Raw genomic sequence first — 22,021 nt, 5'->3', positions numbered from 1 at the left:
ATGGCATCAGTAATATAAAATATTTATTAGCCACGATTAAAATTCATTTGCCCTACTTTACTTTAAAGTTAATACAATTTTACTAAACAATAGTAATAATCAGATATTTTACCTAAAGAGGGAGAAAGAGCTTAAAAACACTAACATTGGGGGTTAGGGTGGGATCAGGATATTCATATTTACAAAATAGACATAACTGCAACATTTCACAAATTGTTTTTCACTAGCCATCGGGCATGGCAATAGTAGTTATATACTTTGCCCAACATTGAATATCACTAGCCATGGGAGTGCAGCTACAATAATCTAGAAGCCCTGACCATACATAAATAAAGGTCATCGTCCACCCTTTTAGACAACTTTGTAAGACTATTTTAAGCATCAACAAAAAAAACAAAAAACAAAAAATGCTGAAACCAGTGTTATGTGAGCTAGCAACTGTATGTTTACCCGGCAATCTCCTGTTTATGCAAAATAAAACAGCTGAAATCAGATAAAATTCCGGAATTTTTCTTGAATTTGTTTAAATCACATCCTTATTAGCTCTTGAAAACTTGAAAGGACAGACATGGAATTTTACTAAATCCTATGAAATGCTGTGAAATTCTATAAAATCCTACAGACAAGCCAGCATCAAGTGAGACGACTGCCGTACATTTATCCTGCAATCTCCTGTTTATTCCGGATTTTTTTTTTTTTTTTTAAATCACATCCTTGTTAGCTCTCGAAATCTGTTAAGGAAAAACATGGAATCCTACGAAATCCTATAAAATGCTGTGAAATCCTATAAAATCCTACAGACAAGCCAGCATCAAGTGAGGCGGCCACTGTACGTGTAGCCTGTAGTCCGGATGCCTTGTTCCATCTGGTCCTCGTCTATCAACAGACAGGACATGGATGGAACGGTCGGCAGGTCCTGGCTGCGGGGACACAGGCGCAAGTGTCGGACGTAGAGCACGATGGCCGCTATGACAATGACAAAGCACACCAGAATGAGGTACTCGTTGAAGAACACGCTGAACCATGGATGAAGAGTGCCCTCGGTGTGAGTGACGGTGAGGTGTTTTTCAATATCCCTAGAACACAAAAAATAAAATAAAATAAATGAAGTATAAGTACTGTTTACAGCAAATCAAACATAAATTTCATATTTAATGAGCTTAATATTAAAGGTACTAACCCTTTTATTACACAGTTTGTTTTGTTTAACGATACCACTAGAGCACATTGATTCATTAATCATCAGCTACTGGATGTCAAACATATGGTCATTTTGAAACAGTCATAGAGAGTAAATCCGCTACATTTTTTCATTAGTAGCAAGAGATCTTTTATATGCACCATCCCACACACAGGATAGCACATACTATGGCCTTTGATATACCAGTCGTGTTGCACTGGCTGGAACGAGAAATAGACCAATGGGCCCACCGATGGGGATTGATCCTAGACTGACCGTGCATCAGATGTGAACTTTACCACTGGGCTACGTCCTGCCCCCAAAATAAAAGAGTGCAATCAAATACAACTTTCTTATTTAATGAGTTTAATATTAAAGGCACCAACCCATTTAGTACACACTTTGTTTTGTTTAACGATACCACTAGAGCACATTGACTTATTACACATCTGCTATTGGATGTCAAACATTTGGTAACTCTGACAAATAGTCTTAGAGAGGAAACTCGCTACATTTTTAATTAGTAGCATGGGATCTTTTATATGCACCATCCCATGGACAGGATAGTACATGTCACGTCCATTGATTTACCTGTTATGGTGCACTGGCTGGAATGAGGAATAGCCCAATGGGTCCACCAACGGGGATCACTCCTAGACCGACCATGCATCAACCGAACGTTTTACCACTGGGCTACGTCCCGCCCACAAATGCAAAAACAATTCTGGCCCGTACAAACTTTTTAACATTCAACTGCACATGTATTAACAAAAAATATCAATTTTGGAAAATCCAGCATCTTTCTGGTCATCCTGTTTTTGTGGTAGCCTTTAATGCATCGTTTGTGATTCAAAAGAGATCATTCTCTAAGTACAGGTCAGTGGGACAATTTAATCATTTATTCTGAAATATTTTACAAAAAATAGAAATTGTTTCTATTAAGTTTTTCGCCAATTAAAAAAAAATCCATTCTAAAAGCAGTGTTTGAAGTTAGTAGGGGCCTGGGGATATTTGGCCTCTTTTATGCCAGGTACCCCACTAAGGGGTTTAGTTAGCTCCAAACATTTGGCAGTATCTTGCAGTACTGGTACAAATAATGATATCTCACAGTACCAGAAGAGTTATCAGAGGTATTGGGTTACATTTTAAACCGTTCAACGTTAAACACAATCTCATTGGTCAGTAATGATATGTAAGGGACATAATTTATATCCTATGAATGCACTAGTAGTGTACTGTAATTAAAGTTTGTTTTGTTTAACGACACCACTAAAGCACATTGATTAATCAATCATCGGCTATTGGATGTCAAAGATTTGGTAACTCTGACTTTTAGTCATCAGAGGAAAGCCACTACATCTTTCCTTATGTACCATAATTATGCCAAGGTACGAAATGCAATATACCGTAAGGAATGGTACCTTGGCTTGCGAACACTGCAGAAGTTTGTTTTGTGTAACGACACCTAGAGCCCGGCTGGCTCTCACTCATTTGAAAGCCAAGCGGTGAACCCTGAAAGCTAACCTTAATGGTATATATTTGGTGCGGTATATGAGGGCACCGAGTGTCCACTGAATGTCTTTATTGTTAATCAGCTGAGCTGACTGCAGGTGTTGGTAGGATTCAGGGAAGTTAAATCCTTTGTGAAAAACCATCGTCATCCAGGCTGACTTGAAACACTGGTATCTGGAAATAAAACATTTAAAAACATTCATATGATGAAACAGCTGCATCTGCAACCATTTAGTTCAAGAGCTACAGGTTTAAAAAAATATTTAATCCAAAAAGTCTGAGGATATTTTTGAATACCCCGATATATACTCAATAAAATTAAATAAGGGCCAGGAGACATTTTGGTAATTCTTTGCTAATGCCATACAGTGGCGGATCCAGAAAATCCATTTGGGGGGGGGGGGGGGGGGGGACATGAGGCAGAATGCCAAGGGAACTTTGGGGTAGGTTTGGAGTGTGATCGTAACAAAAAATGAAAATTAATATATAATAAAATTATAACTGTTGCAAACATTTATGGGGGTGGGTAGGCCTCAGGGCCCCCCTGATCCGCCTCTGTCATATTATTTTAATACATTTTGTTCACAGATGACTTCTAGACATTGTTTCACAAACATATTATCCATGATAAAGGCAAAAATCTTGCACTCGGTGGTGTTTTCATGCATTTATGAAAACTACTGAAATGCGAAATCGGCCAGAATTGGTTACACATTGGTTTGTATTGATACTTGTCATTTTGTTAGCTCTAAAAACTAATTTAAATTGTTAATTAGGTTTAAGAACATGCCATAATGTCAACACATTACACTGGAAGAATCTGTAATTCTTTTTACCACATTTAAAAAAAAATGTGCAAAATATCTACTGGCTGTTAATTAATTTTGTTGAGTATATGTAGTTTGTGGAATGAGGTTTTTTAGTTGCCAAATCTATTCCAATTTAAAAGAAAAATTTGAAAATTATTCACTTTTGCATGCATTTCCATGCAATTTCTATATTACAATAAATTCTGTAGAAAATACTACAACTATGAAAGAACCACATGACTGCTGTGTTTACAAAGTACAGTCACTTAGAAACTACCATCCAAAATAGTCAACTGAAACTGACCACAAACATTTTTAGTTATCTAACCTTAAGCCAGATCACGTATGCGTAACTAGGGTAATCAAGGATGCTTTCTGTTACTTCTGTTACTAGGAGACTAACGCCCATTTATTTTTCTGATTTACTTTGAGGGGGAAGAGTGGTAGTATTATTTCCATGGTGTATATGTCGATTGAAATGCTGCTTGTAACAGTTTAGCCACATACAGGTATGTTCCTACTGTCGCCTTCAGGATTGATTTAGTGGTATACACCCCAAATGTGTTATCTTGATAATTATCATTTCCAAATGCACACTCACCAATATTAATCAGCTTACATCTTGTTGTTATTTTAGAGAAAATCACACGTGTGTTTCACAACAGTTATCCGTCTTGAGTGTGAACATTTTAATGACTGGATTTCTAAGTTTAACTCAAAACTGTTATTATATAGTAACATTGTACATTTGGTCTAAAAATAAGAAAGTGCTCACATAAATCTTGCTTCATCAGCTTTTGGGTAGAGTTTTTGTCCATACCACTTCTGTAGTGTGGACCAGTCAGTTTTACAAAATGTCTGAAACAAAAGGAAAACAAAAGTTTAACAACACACAGCATTGGCTGTTACTGTAGGTGTCAAACAAATACTACAGGTCACTAAGACACTTGGGTTTAGAGGAAGGAAAGAAATGTTTTATTTAACGACGCACTCAACACATTTTATTTACGGTTATATGGCGTCGGACATATGGTTAAGGACCACACAGATATTGAGAGAGGAAACCCACTGTCACCACTTCATGCGCTACTCTTTTCGATTAGCAGCAAGGGATCTTTTATATGCACCATCCCACAGACAGGATAACACATACCACGGCCTTTGATATACCAGTCGTGGTGCACTGGATGGAGTGAGAAATATCCCAATGGGCCCACCGACAGGGATCGATCCCAGACTGACCGTGCATCAAGCGAACGCTTTACCACTGGGCTACATCCCGCCCCTTTGGGTTCAGAGTGTTAAAAAACCGACTGCCACTCAGACCTCTCCTCCAGACCAGCACCAAGAAATCTTTTATACACATTTAGTGTTTTCCCTAGCTTGTTTCAGCAGAGATTAAACAAGCCTTTTTCAATAATTAATTCTAAAATTGCCTTTATTTAGAAACTTTGTTTCTAATTTTCATTATTATTCATACTTACTTAGTACTAGCACAACAACAATGCTATACAACCCGAGTCATCTCCTCCACTGCATCCGGCAAGGGAAGACAATTCTGCAGTGAAGGAGATGACTCAGGTTGTATAGCATTGTTGTTGTGCTAGTACAGTAAGTTGAATAAGACTATAAACACTAAAAACATGTATTGTGAATTAATAACATATACCTGTTATATATTTTGATATTCATTTATTAAAGCAAGCACATTAATTATATTTATTTTAACTTAATTATTAATTTCTTTTGTTTTTAATTTTTAAAAGTTGCCCTGAAAATGGTGAAAATGCCCCAAACGTGTTTAGTCTACCCCATTGGGCTATTTCTTGTTCCAGCCAGTGCACCATGACCGGTATATCAAAGAACATGGTTTGTGCTACCCTGTCTGTGGGATGGTGTGTAGAAAAGATTCCTGGCTACTAAAGGAAAAATGTAGCAGGTTCCTTTCTAAGACTAAATGCAAAAATTACTAAATGTTTGACATCCAACAGCCAATTAATAAATCAATGTGCTCTAGTGGTATAGTTAAACAAAATAAACTTTAACTTTAGTCTACCATGCCTTACCATTGACTCATGACAACAGTGTCCGACTGTTTGTAAAAGAGGAGTTTAATTTGTCACTATTACAAAAGTAAATAATCAACTAACAAAAGTGATACAGAAAATTGAAAGTTCCACGGTAAAATAAATTAATTCTTTAATATTTCAACTTGCTACTTGTAAAATCTAATCACAGAATTTCTGGTCAAATCAGTTAGCAACCATAAAATCGTAGTTCAGGTTATACCAGATTTAGATGTTTCGAACCCTGCATCACAATTATACCTGAGTACTCCATTCAAAGTTGTAAAATCTAAACATAAAATTACTGGTCAAATCAGTTAACAACCATAAAATCGTAGTTCAGGTTATACCAGATTTAGATGTTTCGAACTCTACATTACAATTATACTGACTTCAATACCCGAGTACTCTGTTCAAAGTTGTAAAATCTAAACATAAAATTACTGGTCAAATCAGTTAACAACCATAAAATCGTAGTTCAGGTTATACCAGATTTAGATGTTTCGAACCCTGCATCACAATTATACCTGAGTACTCCATTCAAAGTTGTAAAATCTAAACATAAAATTACTGGTCAAATCAGTTAACAACCATAAAATCGTAGTTCAGGTTATACCAGATTTAGATGTTTCGAACTCTACATTACAATTATACTGACTTCAATACCCGAGTACTCTGTTCAAAGTTGTAAAATCTAAACATAAAATTACTGGTTAAATCAGTTAACAACCATAAAATTGTAGTTCAGGTTCTACCAGATTTAGATGTTTTGAACCCTACATTACAATTACACTGACTTCAATACCTGAGCACTTCGTTCAAACTTGTCATGATCGTATCTTCCTCCCTGTCTAAATACGTCCTCCATGGAGTACCAGAATTCAGAGAAACCATAGAAGGACGACCGACTGAAGTCGATATCGGGCTGACTGACTCCATTCATCGAGCAGGGCATTCTCTGACACGGAACGGACAGGTTCAGTAACCCAGTCAGGGACTGTTTGCATGTGTTGAAATCTCCCGACCCAATGAAAAAGTGTGGCCTGTCTTGTTCATCTTTACTCTTCAGTGGCATGTTCAGAGGCAGACACGGATCGGTGATGGGTCTGGTGACATTATTGGATAAACTAAAACAATACAAAAACAACAGATTATTACATATTGCCTTTTAATGAACTTCATCTATAACTGAAAGGTAACATTTTAAATGACAATACAGTCTTTGCCTTTTGAAAAACAAAGGCGAGTGAAAAATCGCACACCTGAAAACGCTTAGGCGAGTGAAAAATCGCACTCGTCAAAATGCTAAGGCGAGAGAAAATCAAGCATTTATTAAATTAGTAATTGGTACATGTAAATGTAGAGACATATGTTGCAAAAATGAACCAATAAACAATAATGTTTTCTTCTAATTTTATGTTGTTTGGTTCATTACTGTAGTCTGACTTCTTTTCCCTTTCAGGAATGGAGTTATAGTTTATTAAAAAGTTTCAGGAGTAGTACTATAGAAATATAATTATGACATGTATACACTGATGCAGACCATTTGATTTTTTAATTACAATATGTACTATTCAGATAATTTGATGCACACAATTATATATATATATACCTTTTCAGTGTTAGATGGTTTGATGAACGTGCAGCTAAACATATATAGGAACCAACTTGTCTTGAATTTGATTATTGTATACAACAAACATGATTAGGATAGTTGGGATGGGGAAAAAACACTGGTTCCAAGGAGGTGGTTCATGAACTACGACCCAAGCATACCAGGTGTGCACTACTAACTCATATTATTAAAACATTTACATAATTTGTGAAATGTGGGCCTACAATTACTTCAATTGATAGTGTTAGTTGGGACATTGACATTCACGTGACATTTTTAATTCAACAATTACGCAACCAATCTCCCTCCCTCGACATTTTGTAACACGTCATTTAACCTACCACTACAAGTTACGAACATCCCTGACAGCGTTATGTCATTGATTTAGAATGGCCTCAATGTTGTTAATAACAAAATACACAAACTCTGAAAAAAAATCCAAGAGTAAAAATAATCTGACCCCGATAGCTCTGATTGGTCAATATGCCACAGACTACTGCGCATCAAATCATGTTCCAGTCACATGGTCTATGACTTTCTAACAAACCAAACAAAAATTAAATAGTTGGAAATGATCATCGATTACTGTTACTATAGTGTGTACATATATAAATAGCATATGCACATTCATTAACCTCTGGCTGAAATACAAATATTTAAATGAAGTTTTATTTGATTTTTTTTGAAAGATAAAAAAGAAAAATAATAGACATAAAAAAATACCTAGGCTTATTCCTACATACCTATTATTATTTCTTTTTCTTCTTTTTATTATTCCGTCTAATTTTTTTTTTTTTTAAAGAAAGTATAAAATTACAGGATTGCCATTTTCGGGACCTTACGTAAGCTTTGTTGGCTAACAGTTATGAACTAATCGAGACAATTTTACCGACTTCGCTGATTTCCGTAACGAGTTCATTTGTGTAGGCTACAGAAGCCACTATTTAATTCAATCCCATTTCTCTTTTTGTTATAACTATATGAACAGTATAAATGACTTATCCTTATCAGACGTTGTGATCTATTACTTTACAAAAGTACACTGTTTCTAATTAATAATAAATTAAATAGGCAAAGAATTTTGATCGGATTGGTACGTCTTCGAAGATGTCTATTAAACCTGTGTTTTCCGATTTGTATAGCAAAGATAAGTACCAGTCATATATTAAAATCTTGTATGGACGCTACCGTTCTCGTGACATTTTTTTCTGGTATTGTTAAACGGATCTTTCTATCAGCTACATAAGGTAAATAGTGGCAATTAATATACAAAATTATTTTACGTGCGCTGTTTGTTAAGTGTAACGTGCGTTATTTTTCACACTCGCCAGATTGAAATTATGTGCGCTGTACAAGCACAATCGCACCCGCGCACATTAAAAAACAAGGTCTGCAATACCAAAACCCACCCACCCCACCCAAATCTAACACACATTGGCTTTTATACACGTTGTCAAAAACTAAAAGGTAAAATTTTAATTGTGCCATGAACAAACTTTGTGAAAATAGATAGGGGCATTTCCAAAAAGGGAGATTATCAAAAATGTGAACATCATAAATTTTGTAATTCTAGGAATACAGTCTGATCATGCATACCAATTCAAAACTTACCTCAAAATATAATTTTTTTTTTAGTATTTATAAACATGACCTTTATTTTAATTTCAAAGAGAACAAAATGTTTTATTTTCTTCCTATAATCCATTTTGTATCGCAAAGTATTTCTATAGTCAATTATAATATAATCTCATGAAAAATAACTTTGCACAGTTTAAGCTTGAAAGAAATTATTATTTAGTGATTTTTCTGACAATTCAATCTACCATAGTCAAACCTTAATACGACAATTTAATTGCTTACAAAATATTTTGCCAAATTCAATTTCAATTCAGGTTTGGCAAAAAACAGAAAAGAGAAAGGACTAAACATCAAATATTTCCGACAATTTCGAGTATGAACTATGTAAATTGAACTCCATGGTGTAATCCAATCTGGAACAGTCCCTACTATTTTTACAAAGAAAAGAAGAGTTAAAGTTTGTTTTGTTTAACGACATCACTCGTGCACATTGGTTAATCAATCATCGGCTATTGGATGTCAAACATTTGGTAATTCTGACATGCTGTCATTAAAGGAAGTCCGCTACACTTTTCCATTAGTAGCAAGGGACCTTTTATATGCACCATCCCACAGACAGGATAGCACATACCATGGCCTGTGGTGCACTGGCTGGAATGAGAAAAACCATCAGATGAATGGATTGTCCCAGGTGATTCGATTCTATAAAAAAATGTTTTTAAAAATTTGCTTTGTTTAACGACACCACTAGAACACAATGATTTATTAATCATCGGCTATTGGACGTCAAACATATGGTCATTTTGACAGTCGTAGAGAGGAAACCAACTATATTTTTCTATTAGTAGCAAGGGATCTTTTATATGCACCATCCCACAGACAGGATAGCACATACCACAGCATTTGATATACCAGTCGTTGTGCACTGGCTGGAATGAGAAATAGCACCTCAAGTGATAACTCAACCAACTGAGCTAAATCCCATCCGCGAAAAGAAGACGGGACTATTAAAAACCTTGCAATGTCTTGTGTCTTGTACGCATTTTTCACCAGTAACTCCTCGTATCTCTCCCTGGCCGAGTTGGCCCCGTAACCGAGAAACGTGGTCACGTAGACAAGGTAGTTGTGTTTGAGATCAGAGTCCTCACAGCCCAGGTTAATCTCGGCCAGTAGGTGCTTCGATAGGTCGGGCTGCTGTAAATCAAACAAGAATTACACAGAATTAAATGTCTCGCTTACCATAAACCAGGGCTTCTAGAATTTTTATTTATTGATACCTCAGAACATTTTACACTACTGTAGTGTAAACTGATAAACATATTTGGTGGACATCACTAATAAGTTGTATCTGTAGATTAAATAATGTTCTTAAGTGTTAACCAGTGTTGAGAAACGGTTAGAATTTTCATCATCATTCATCAGTATTAATAATTTTGCACCAACTTTTGATTATACAGTCAATCAGAATTATACTATCATGAGAAGAATTTGAATTATGAGGACCATGGAAATTGGCAATTTTACCTTTAATATCTCTATAAATCCATTTCTTAATGTTCACATAAAAACAAGCACAAACTCAGGCATATTTATATAAGTTCCATCATTTAAACCGTAGGAACAGTTACAGCTAACATTTTCTGGGACAATTTTGATTACAGATTTTTATAATTGGTGGAGCCCAATCGATAAATTTTAATTGATTATAATTTGATCATTTCAACATGTCACTAGTGTTAACGAACTTGTGCGTTTCTTATTAACATATATATACTCTTCAAAAAAAGAAACGCAAAAGGGTACAAATGGGTTATAACTCCGATTTTATGTTTCCTACCGGTTCATGCTTTGTGAATATAAGGTCATTGCATGTCCCAAACACATTCCCACGGTTACATTCGATAAAACGCAGCTACTGTACAATAAAGTTCCAAAATGTGAATATTCGCAAAAACGCAGCCACGTGCAAACCATGTCACCACTGCACATGCGTTGTCTGCACGTGCAACATGAACACCGACAGTATAAAAGTGCAGGGTGTTCGCTTGCCTGGCCTCTGTATCTGGCCGACAGTTGACAATCCAGGACATGCCACGTCTCAGTGAACCGCAGAGAAACAATGCCATCGGCCGACTAGACGCAGGCGAATCCAGAACGGCCGTTGCCAGGGCATTCCATGTGTCCCCAAGCACCATCTCCAGACTGTGGGACCGTTACCAGCAACATGGATCAACACGTGACCTCCCTAGATCCGGTCGACCACGGGTCACTACCCCCGGGCAGGACCGCTACATCCGGGTACGCCACCTTCGGGAACGATTGACTACTGCCACCTCCACAGCCGCAGCAATACCAGGTTTGCGCAGGATATCCGACCAGACCGTACGGAACCGCCTACGTGAGGTAGGAATTCGTGCCAGACGTCCAGTTCGAGGTGTCATCTTAACACCACAACACCGTCGACTCCGACTGCAGTGGTGCCAGATTCATCGACAATGGCCTCAACTGCGATGGAGACAGGTGTGGTTCAGTGACGAGTCCCGATTTCTGCTCCGACGTCATGATGGAAGATGTCACGTGTATAGGCGTCGTGGTGAACGTTATACGGCAAACTGCGTGTAGGAAGTGGACAGATTCGGCGGTGGTAGTGTCATGGTGTGGGCAGCCATCTCACACACTGGCAGAACTGACCTGGTCCACGTGCAGGGCAACCTGAATGCACAGGGCTACATTGACCAGATCCTCCGGCCACACATCGTTCCAGTTATGGCCAACGCCAACGCACTGTTCCAACATGACAACGCCAGGCCTCACACAGCACGTCTCACAACGGCTTTCCTACAGAACAACAACATTAATGTCCTTCCTTGGCCATCGATATCACCGGATTTGAACCCAATTGAGCATCTATGGGACGAGTTGGACCGACGCCTCCGACAGCGACAACCACAGCCCCAGACCCTGACCGAGCTGGCAGCAGCCTTGCAGGCCGAGTGGGCCACCATCCCCCGGGACGTCATCCGTACTCTGGTTGCTTCAATGGGCAGGCGGTGCCAGGCAGTTGTCAACACACGCGGAGGCCACACCCGGTATTGACTCCAGATGACCTTGACCTTGGTGGTGTGTCCTATCACTTACTCACAATGGACTAGAGTGAATTGTGAACAATCCTGCAACATTTGGTAATTATCGGACTCACCATTCAATAATTAAATCAATTCTCCAAATGTTACGACAATGTGGTTTTGCGTTTCTTCTTTTGAAGAGTATATATAATCAACTGTCTAATGCAACATAACATTATCAATTCCTTCTATCACTATTCAGAAGCAAGACAAATCTGAGTGTTAGTATGGTGAACAGTGCATTTGTATCTGACAGTCTAAAGAGAGCAGTTAATGGAACTTGAGACCAGCCTCGGAGGTGTCGTGGTTATGCCATCGGACATAAGGCTGGCAGGTACAGGGTTCGCAGCCCGGTACCGGCTGCCAACCAGAGCGAGTTTTAACGACTCATTGGGTAGGTGTAAGAACACTACACCCTCTCTCTCACTAACCACCAACAACTAACCCACTGTCCTGGACAGACAGCCCAGATAGCCGAGGTGTGTGCCCAAGACAGCGTGCTTGAAACTTAATTGGATATAAGCAATAAAATAAGTTGAAATGAAATGAAATGAAAGAAACTTGAGGAATGGTATGTCACTGGAAGAACGATAAATGCTAAAAATAAAGGTAAAATATACTTAAGATGTGGGTTTGTGATACACCAATGCAACATTGAAAATGTCAGGGGCCGAATTTACGATCCCTATTTTTCTTAAACGCAGGTGCTTGTAGTTACACACATGAAAGACATAAACAGCCTTTGTACACTTGGTCCTAAATGTTTTAAGGATCTTCACAAGTCTTTTTTTTGGCAGAATAGAATAATAACAAAAATTAATACTAAAAACTAACATAATCAGGGAATGATTACCAATTAGTACTCAACATTACAGAATTGTGTAGCGATCTTTGAAACTTGAGTAGCAAATAGTGACACAAAACTGAACAAACGTTTCTCTGATAATTCAGTTGAAGTATTTGATATTTTATCCCATGTGTGCTCACACCTCGTTTAAGACTTCAAAGGCAATCTGGACGGATCCTCCTCCCATGTCAATCATTCCAACTGTCCGTCGACGGATGTGAGTTTTTCCATCAGTACCCGGCAGCTTCACGCTAACAAGAGAATGGTCTGAAAATACAGATATAAACAACTTAGTTACGAACTTACGAATGAATGAATGAATGAACAAAAAGAAGTTTGCTTTGTTTAACGACATCACTAGAGCACATTGATTTATTAATCATCGGCTATTGGATGTCAAATATCTGGTAATTTTGACATAGACATAGAGAGAAAACCCACTACATTTTTCCATTAGTAGCAAGGGATCTTTTATATGCACCATCCCACAGAATGAATGAACGAACGAACGGACGAACGAATGTATATCGAAACTGAAGGACAAAAAACACACACTGGCTATTAGGTGTCAAACATACACATACACTATATTAAATATGTACAGTTTGCCCTAGTGATTAAGTACTCACCTGTTTCCCATTCCAATACGTGCTTACCGACTGGTGTATCAAAGATCATGGAATGTGCTGTCCTGTCTACTTACAAATGTCAATACACAAATGTCAATTTGTTAAATGTCTACATTTAAAAAGTTGTTTTAAAAAATAATAAATAAGAAGAAAAGCTCAACCCATTTAACTGGTATCAGTAGTTATTATTAAAGTTTTAACTAAAAAAACAAAGCAACTACACCTTAAATTAAAGTGTTTTGATGTGAAGTAGCAAACATTTTTTCAATCAATCATGGATTGATTTGTGCATATTATTGATTATCTAATGTCCTAAACCATCATTAAACAACATTCCTTTGATGTGTCCAATTGTTTTACGAACGACAAAAAATGCACACTTGATATCTTAAGAAAAAAAAAGAAGCCAAACAGGCAATTGTACGTACCAGATGCTCCATGTGAAAACTTGTCCAGTACATAGTTGACTGCTATCCATGCATACACTCCTTCCAGCTTCCCACTGATCACTTCAAAATGATTGTCAACCACAGGGAAATCATAAAGCTTAGGAATATCTTTTAACAAGTCATCAAGTATGGCTTGTTGGGCACTGTGAAAATATAAAATTTACATAAATATTATTTAATTTTGGTGCAAATAAACAAAGAAATGTTCAAGCAAGTTGGTCTTGGCACACATGTCAGCTATCTGGCATGTCTATCCAGATCAGAAGTTAATGGTTTGGGGTCAATACAGACATTTAACCAGGCATTCTGTGACTCCGAATATAGGCACCTTAAAAAAAGAACATGGTACTGAAAACTCCCAATTTCTACGCTATAAATTCCCAATATACATATATATATTTAATTATGTTTGTTCTAATAAATTAATGTAACAGTGGTGTACTGCATCAAAATATAACCAGTACTGGGATCTGAACCCAGGACCAACCAGATTTTAACCCCAATTACATAACTACAATATGCCACGGTGGCTGGTCACACATGTCAGTTACAGACTTGACTAATCATCACTGATCTCATGGCAACCCTGATCTCATGATAATAAAAGTTGTTCTCACAATGATGATGAATGTATAAGATCTGTGTTTTTGTTAAGGCACCATACCACTTGTTGGAACAGGGGCGGGACATAGCTTAGTGGTAAAACCGTGCCTGATGTGTGGTCAGTTTGGGATCGGTCCCTGTCGGTGGGCCCATTGGTTTTTAATAGTTCTGTCTGCTTCTTTTCATGGGTAGGGTTTAGCTAAGTTGGTTGAGTTCTCGTCTGAAGTGCTATTTCTTGTTCCAGCCAGTGCACCATGACTGGTATATCAAAGGCTGTGGTATGTCCTATCCTATCTGTGGATGCATATAAAAGATCCCTTGCTACTAATGGAGGAATGTAGCGGGAATGTAAGACTATGTCAAAATTACCAAATGTTTGACATCCAATAACCAATGATTAATAAATCAATGTGCTCTAGTGATGTCATTAAACAAAACAAACTTCTTCTTTTCTGTAGTAACAGCTTAATGAAATAGTTCCTCATTAAAAAATACAAAATTCTGATATGACTTTTGAAATTTTTCTTTGATGAATGAATGAATGTTTAACGACACCCCAGCACACATCAGCTATTGAGTGTCAAACTATGGTAAATGCAAACAAATATTCTTTGACAGTGTTTCTGCCAGAAAGAAATTTTTGGGTATGGCGCTATAAAATTGAATGCAGCCACTGTTAACAGGGGGTAAGGGGGCCTCCCCAACAAAGAAAATGGGTTACATTTAGGGTTAGGGTTAAGAAAATCACACAATAATGATAAGAATCATTAATTTTGTCAAAATGTTAACTTAAAAAAATAATAATTTGGGTATGGCGCCATACCCGTTTTACCCTCTGGCAGAAACCCTGTTTGATGGTTACAAGTTTGACCTCTGCAGTACTTAAATAACCCATTGGTTAGAACATACCTGATACTAACTGTACAACAGTACAAGTGGTATCCTGCCACTTGTATAACAGCAACATCAGACGGTGCTCTGTCATGACTGGGCAGTGAATAAAAGTATTACTCATATTTTAATACATGTATATACAAAGTGACATACAGCAAAACTCTGCTATTATACCCACCACACTAAAACCGGTCTTACTAGCCAGGTGGTCTTAATACTGCTTTCTTTTCTCTTTCTAGGATCGTATATGTATACTTACTGTTTTGAAATCATTCTCATACCAGCTGTTGCCAAGATGTAGAGTGATGTTTCCTTGTGCTGATCTTTAGGAATGTATTGAGAAGCAAAATCCAACAGTGGTCGAATGTGTTCACTGGCATCATGAGGCCTTTCGTCAAGTTCTGAAATACCTGTTTTAAAATGCAGTACTTTTAAAGGAGGGGACAATTATAGCATTTGGCCTGGTATGCATATATTCATTGATATATAATGCACATTACTGCTTAATATCAACAAGTATAATCGTATAGTTAATTAATAAAACGGTTAAATGTGACGGCTATTATATATAACGGGCGCAGTCATTTTGTACCATCCCAGTGAATACGCCCTCTGGCGAGTTAGTGGTTACGTAATACCTAATGTGTCACGTCAGGAATTAGTCTTCGAACTGAATAAACAAAACATACCTGATTTTTGCGGATGCATCGCAATGTTCTGTAATAATAGCAATCCCAGTAAGCCAGCAACAATTATATATTATTTTTCAATACAAAATAAACCACCATAGTCAAAGTGTTGAAATAACTGTATTATGTTTTGTACATATATTAACCCATGTACTGAAATAATAATTGGATGTTTTCTTGGTTAATTGGGTCTTTTCTTTCCATGGCCTATACCTGTGGTTCCTGATTGACAGGTGTATATTTAGACGGTCCCCAGACACTGTGTCAAGACACACTAAAAAGATGTGCCTCTTTTATTAAGATCACTGGGTATTGTCTGATAACCATACGGATATCCCTCAAATCATAATGGACATTATCAGCCATCCTGCTTTATTACTGTAAGTAATTCTGTAAAACCCTTGATTATGTACATTCCCATCTAAAATCACAAAACTGACCAATTACGTCATCCCAAAGAAAAGAAAAGTATCACATGGGTATCGTGAGTGGTCTTTTTTGCTGGAACGTACCCTACCAATAGGCCTAATAATGTGTGTTTTTTATTTGGATTTTTTAAAAACAGAAAAATACTACAACTCCATTTCGTTCTACTGATGCAAACTTAAATATATTTAGTTAAATAGTTTATTATACTATCAAGTCATTTATGTTGTTTTACAAGTCAGGTTGATGAAAGTGAAGCGCCTTGTCGTAAATTAGATCGTTTGTTTACACTGTGCATAGAGGAAATGGAAGGAGCTGATGTCACTTCACTCCAAGCTATACCACTGGACGTCACAAAAATTAAACAAAATGGCTGTCCCCAGTTAGCAGGAATAATCTTTTTTTTTTTATTAACTCTAAAATTACGCATTTTTCATTTGTTAAAGTGTCAGTATGTGTTGGTGGTCCGGGTATGTATCTTTCCAACACATAACGCTCTTGTTAGAGTTGATCCTACCTTTAACCAGGGCTTCTAGACTATGGTAGCCCCACTCCCATGGCTAGTGATATTCAATGTTGGGCTACTAAATAACTACTATTGCAATTCCCGACAGCTAGTGAAAAAAAAGTTGTTAAATGCTGCATTTAAATCTATTTAATAAATATGAATATCCTGCCCCCACGCCCCCCACTTAGTGTTTTTAATATCTATCTCCATCTTTAGGTAACATACTATTAGTAAAATTGTATTAAGTAAAGTAGGGCTAGTGAATTTATAATCGTGGCTAGTAAATTTTCAAAATCACTGATCCTATGGCTTGTGGATTTTGTAAAAATTCTAGAAGCCCTGTTTTAACTTTTCATTCATTTTTGTTTTAACTGATATACTTTTAAAATATTATGTTGAAAATTAAATGATCTCCTCAATTAAGACAAAAAAAAAAACAAGAAGTGCAGTTGATTTCTATAAAAGTTTTTATATATATGTTTACACGTAAAAAAAAACCAGGGTTCAAAATAATCCCTTGCAAAAAGTAGTAACTTGTTTAGTCCTAGGAGTTGAAATAAAAATTCACTTGCAAACCACACTTCTTCTTCTAAACAAAATAAACTATTGCAGGCCATTTTTCAAGATCAGAATGATGTTTGTACATATATGTAAGATTATCTCATCTGTTTTTACATGTAGGTCAAATTAAATATTTAGTTTCAATAATATTAAATTTTAATTCTATAATGTTCTAAAATACCTCTCTGAGGTCCTAACTGTTTTCATACACTATCCCAAACCCTCTCCTCATCCCCACGTTGTCCTATTTCCAACAGGCCAGTCAGCCTCCTGCGTACACAAATGTTACAAATTAAACCCAGAATCCAGTCTTTTAACTACAGAATACAACTTCATATCAGGGCTTGAACTTAAGAATCATTCTCCAACGGCAATTTAAAAAAAAAAAAAAATTGGTTGAAACAGTCCACCGACGGCAATTTTGAGTCTGCCATTGGCCATTTTTTTTTAAAGTAACATTTGCAGCAAATAAACCTGATTGAAAGGCTATCTTGTTATATTATGTAGACATCTTTTAAATGTGCAAATGTTAAATATTGGCAGATAATGTACACCAGGTGTATACATTTCGCCATTGTTGAGGAGCTTTACCGGCAGCACAAAAGTGCCATCGGTGATTCTCTCTACCTACGGCAATTTATATCTCAACAACGGCTTTTTGCCGTTGGTGCCGCCGTTAAGTTCGAGCCCTGTATATACCTTGACAGTGACCGTTTTGATCAGTATTGTGTCGCTATTTGCTACGCAAGTTACAATAATCACTACACACTTTTAAAATATTAAAAAGTAGTTGCTAATCAATTTTCAGTTGATTAGAAATACCGCTTATCAAGATTTTGAAAACAAAATGTTCCCTGCATGAATGTTTCGTACATACCTGGAGTCACCTTCTTCATGACAAGATTATCATTTTTATCTTTTAGCTGTTGAATATTTAATAGTTCTCCGGGATTCCCCGAATGTGGTGGCCAGAAATAAACATAAACCCTGCTTCCACTGCTTCCACAGTCAATGACAATTCCGTAGTGAAGACGTCTTGCTGGGTTTGTGTATCTAGAATTGTCTTCGGTTCCGGAGCTTGACCACATTCTTGATACGCTAAAAGTTGTTGCCATAAGAAACATCATTAGGAGCCCGATGGTCATAAGAATGACCATCACACGCATCCTTATTGACAACAAAATCAGCTTGGAACAAGGCCAGATAAAATAGATCCTAAAATTAAAATTAAAATATGATACAATTTATACAGGTATGAAAAATGTTTAACATTGTGTAAAGTTATGTTAGTTTTTGGGTTCCTTTAGAAAATAATTTAATGAAAGATGCAAGAAGTCAAAGTACTACATTAACCTACATGTACATTCATGAAATAAACAATTTTAATGTGTTTTGGGTGGGGTTTTTTGGGTGTGTGTATACTGTTTTATTTATTAATTTTTAAATTACTTGTCTAATGCAATAGATACCAAAAATATATAAATACAATGAGACTTGTAACTAATCAAACCATAACTATTTAAGACATTTTTGTATTTAAGGGAAAATACAAAAAGTTAACTTCCTGCTATGACACTAACATGGCAAAATATTTAATACATATAGATAATGCAAAAAGGGTTTTATCACTTGTGTTGTCAGGCTTCGATATTTATAAATCATCATTCACCAAAAACTATAAAGTTTTTTTTTATTCCTAATTTTGAAGTCAAAATTGCTTGTCTGAACGCTAAAATGAACAACCTTTTATCTTTTATAACAAATTTAATTGAAAAAAATTCACTATAATTTGTTTGAAACTCAGATGTCGTCAGCTACATATTTTATCATAGCCTACAGTTCTTTAGTTTTTGAAGTTTGGTTGCAAACAACATTAAATATATTAGTTGGAGCCAAATATACATTTTGTGTATTAAGTCAAATTTCTGAAATAATACATCAGAATTTTTTTTTCTTCAAGATTTGTTCCCTGTGATCATAGAAAAGCATCAGAAAGTGTTTTTTCACAATGAGCAGTGAAGTTTCGATTGTGTGATTTATTTTTTTGTTTGGATTACTAGTATTAGGTTTAGGTTAGGCTTAGTGTTAGCTTTCATTCAAGAATATATGTACCAATTGTATAAATTTTGTAATCCAATATAATCATGCAAATGCATAATTTAAAAATTTAAAATAACTGGCTTGTGGTTGATGACAGACACTTGCCAAACCAATGTTTTGGCTTCCCACACAGTAAATACAGTCAAATCCACTTTACTGCATATTGGTGTATAGCATAACTTACATGTTGTTAACAAGAACCAACGCTATACGAAGAAACCCGACACCCCTATATGTCACCACAAAAAAGTACAGCACATGTTTGTTTTGCATAGAGGTGTTGGTTTCTTCGCGTAGCGTTGGTACTGGTTAAGTTTAATGTCATGAATGGACTCAAGAATAATCAAACTACTAGTAAGGCTCTGTGCAATCAGATTTAGAAAAAAAATTGTATTTTAGATACTGTAGCTTGCGACCATTTTGTTGTTGATGATTGCCAAAGCATTACATGAGTTTCCTCTAGCCTTCCCCTACATACCAATATCAATAAGGGGAGGCTGGAGGCGACTCGAGCTAATCAAAAAGTTATGACAAGATATTATATTGGCATAAGTTTGACATGTACCCCACCTTTCAATGGTTAGGGTTATTTTTAGGTTTACACAAAGCCAAAATTATGGTGTGGCAAGTGTATACAATAATAATAATAAAGTTTGGTTTTGTTTTTAAAAAAACCCTTAAAATATAGTCTTTTTTAGCTTCACAAAAAGATATAGTCCGAAGGGACGTAAAATGTGTGGATCGTAGTCATAACGGCCCCAGTACTAAACGGCCTTAACAATAATTGGTCAAAACGGGCCTAAAAAAGTCAAAACGGCCAAAGTGAAAAAGTCAAAACGGCCCTTAACAAAAGTCAAAACGGCCAAAGTGAAAAAGTCATAACGGCCCTTGAAAAAAGTCAAGACGGCCTTAATTATAATACTTTAAAAATGTATTTCATCTACACAAGTGTCAAGAAAGATAACTGTGCAAAGACAGTTTTTATAGTACGGTCTCACTACACGGATATTATCTGCGTCTTATTTATGTTTGAATAAACAAAGAGTTTAAAATCTACATATGTGGTTAGTGTACTAGTACATCTGTGTTAATATGTAGATTTTAAGTACAGGTAAGTTTTGGAGAAACATGAATAGTTATTATTATAACCATTCCAAACACATCTCCCGAGTCATTATACAAGAGATTGCACCAAGCAAACCCCAACCCTACCTCAAAGCCCATTGAGCTTATAATGAACTTATAATGAGCTGTTGTGTGTGTATATTATTTTCATTATTATTTAAGAACTGAATGTTATATTTCTGACGTTCATGCGATGATAAACACCAAAACAGTTTTACACACTGCCGTTCATACATAAATGTGTAGGCTAAAACCGTTTTGGTGTTTATTATCGCATGAACGTCAAAATATAACGTTCAATTGTTATAATTCTTTTTAAATACAAGGTCAATTGGTGGTGCCCGGGTGAGCAGCGCCACTAGGAACTCGTTTAGACGATACACACTCACCCAGAAAACCTAGATAGTCCACTAACCCTCCACCCCTTTCTGTGATTGAATTCAGTGTTGTTAAATAAAATGTTAATTGGTGGTCTTAATTACAATAGTATATTGCGTTGTGTAGGCTAATAAATTGTTACCAGTGATTCCGTTGTTTTGGTTGTTTTTATATATATATGTTTATATAGGCTATATTGATTACTAATTATTACTAATGGGAATTATGACTTTTTCTTTGGCCGTTTTGACCATTTTCTTTGGCCGTTTTGACTTTTTTCTTTGGCCGTTTTGACTTACATGTTCAGGGCCGTTTCATCATAGGGCGGTTTTGACTGCATACCAAATGTGTGGTGCCCCGTGCACTAAAAATATCAAATATTTTGTCACTTTTTTTTAATGATAATTATTTTCAATCTTTCAATTCTTTGGCTGTTTGGGGCACAGTTATTCCCAACAGAAACCCCTACTACTAATACTATAATTACTTTATATATCACATAAGTATATCACATTCGGCGTTACTGGTTGGGGGTACCCGTGGTTTGGGGTGGGCCCCGTGACGGGGGGGTGGGGTGGGGGGGGGGTGGGGAGGGAGTTACGTCCGTGTCTCGATTATTCGTTACCTTGCCATGTTTTGGAAATAGCCGAAACAGCTTCCATTTATTATTTTATCACGCATGAAATAAATGCAATTATATAACACATGTCATATTTAATAGAAAAAAATATTTAAAATATATAATAATTCCACAAAACCGGTATACGTCAAACTCAACGGAACCGGAAGCAACAATTCTAACAGAAACCGATGCAGCATATTGCTTACGACATTAATTAAAAATAATAAATGTTTGGTTTGAAATATTATATAATGCATATTTAATATAAATAATCAATATTGAAACCAATACCTACAATTAGTAAT

The 22,021-nt window shown here is 36.3% G+C and overlaps 1 protein-coding gene across 1 annotated transcript; it reads right to left on the bottom strand.

Moving 5' to 3' along the window:
• Positions 1-223: 223 nt before the first annotated feature.
• On the bottom strand, positions 224-21,857 carry LOC121383364 (ectonucleoside triphosphate diphosphohydrolase 7-like). The gene is made up of 10 exons (XM_041513348.1): positions 21,720-21,857; positions 18,369-18,706; positions 15,567-15,717; positions 13,790-13,953; positions 12,875-12,999; positions 9,776-9,954; positions 6,373-6,694; positions 4,277-4,359; positions 2,705-2,866; positions 224-1,076 (listed from the first exon to the last, which is right to left on the bottom strand). Exons 1-10 carry the CDS (start codon positions 21,773-21,775, stop codon positions 812-814), a joined length of 1,845 nt encoding a protein of 614 aa, XP_041369282.1. The 5' UTR covers positions 21,776-21,857; the 3' UTR covers positions 224-811.
• Positions 21,858-22,021: the final 164 nt, after the last annotated feature.

This window comes from Gigantopelta aegis, chromosome 10 (genome assembly GCF_016097555.1).
Source record: "Gigantopelta aegis isolate Gae_Host chromosome 10, Gae_host_genome, whole genome shotgun sequence".
In the NCBI taxonomy this organism is placed as follows: Eukaryota; Metazoa; Mollusca; class Gastropoda; order Neomphalida; family Peltospiridae; genus Gigantopelta; species Gigantopelta aegis.
This window is presented reverse-complemented; position numbering and strand designations above follow the sequence as displayed.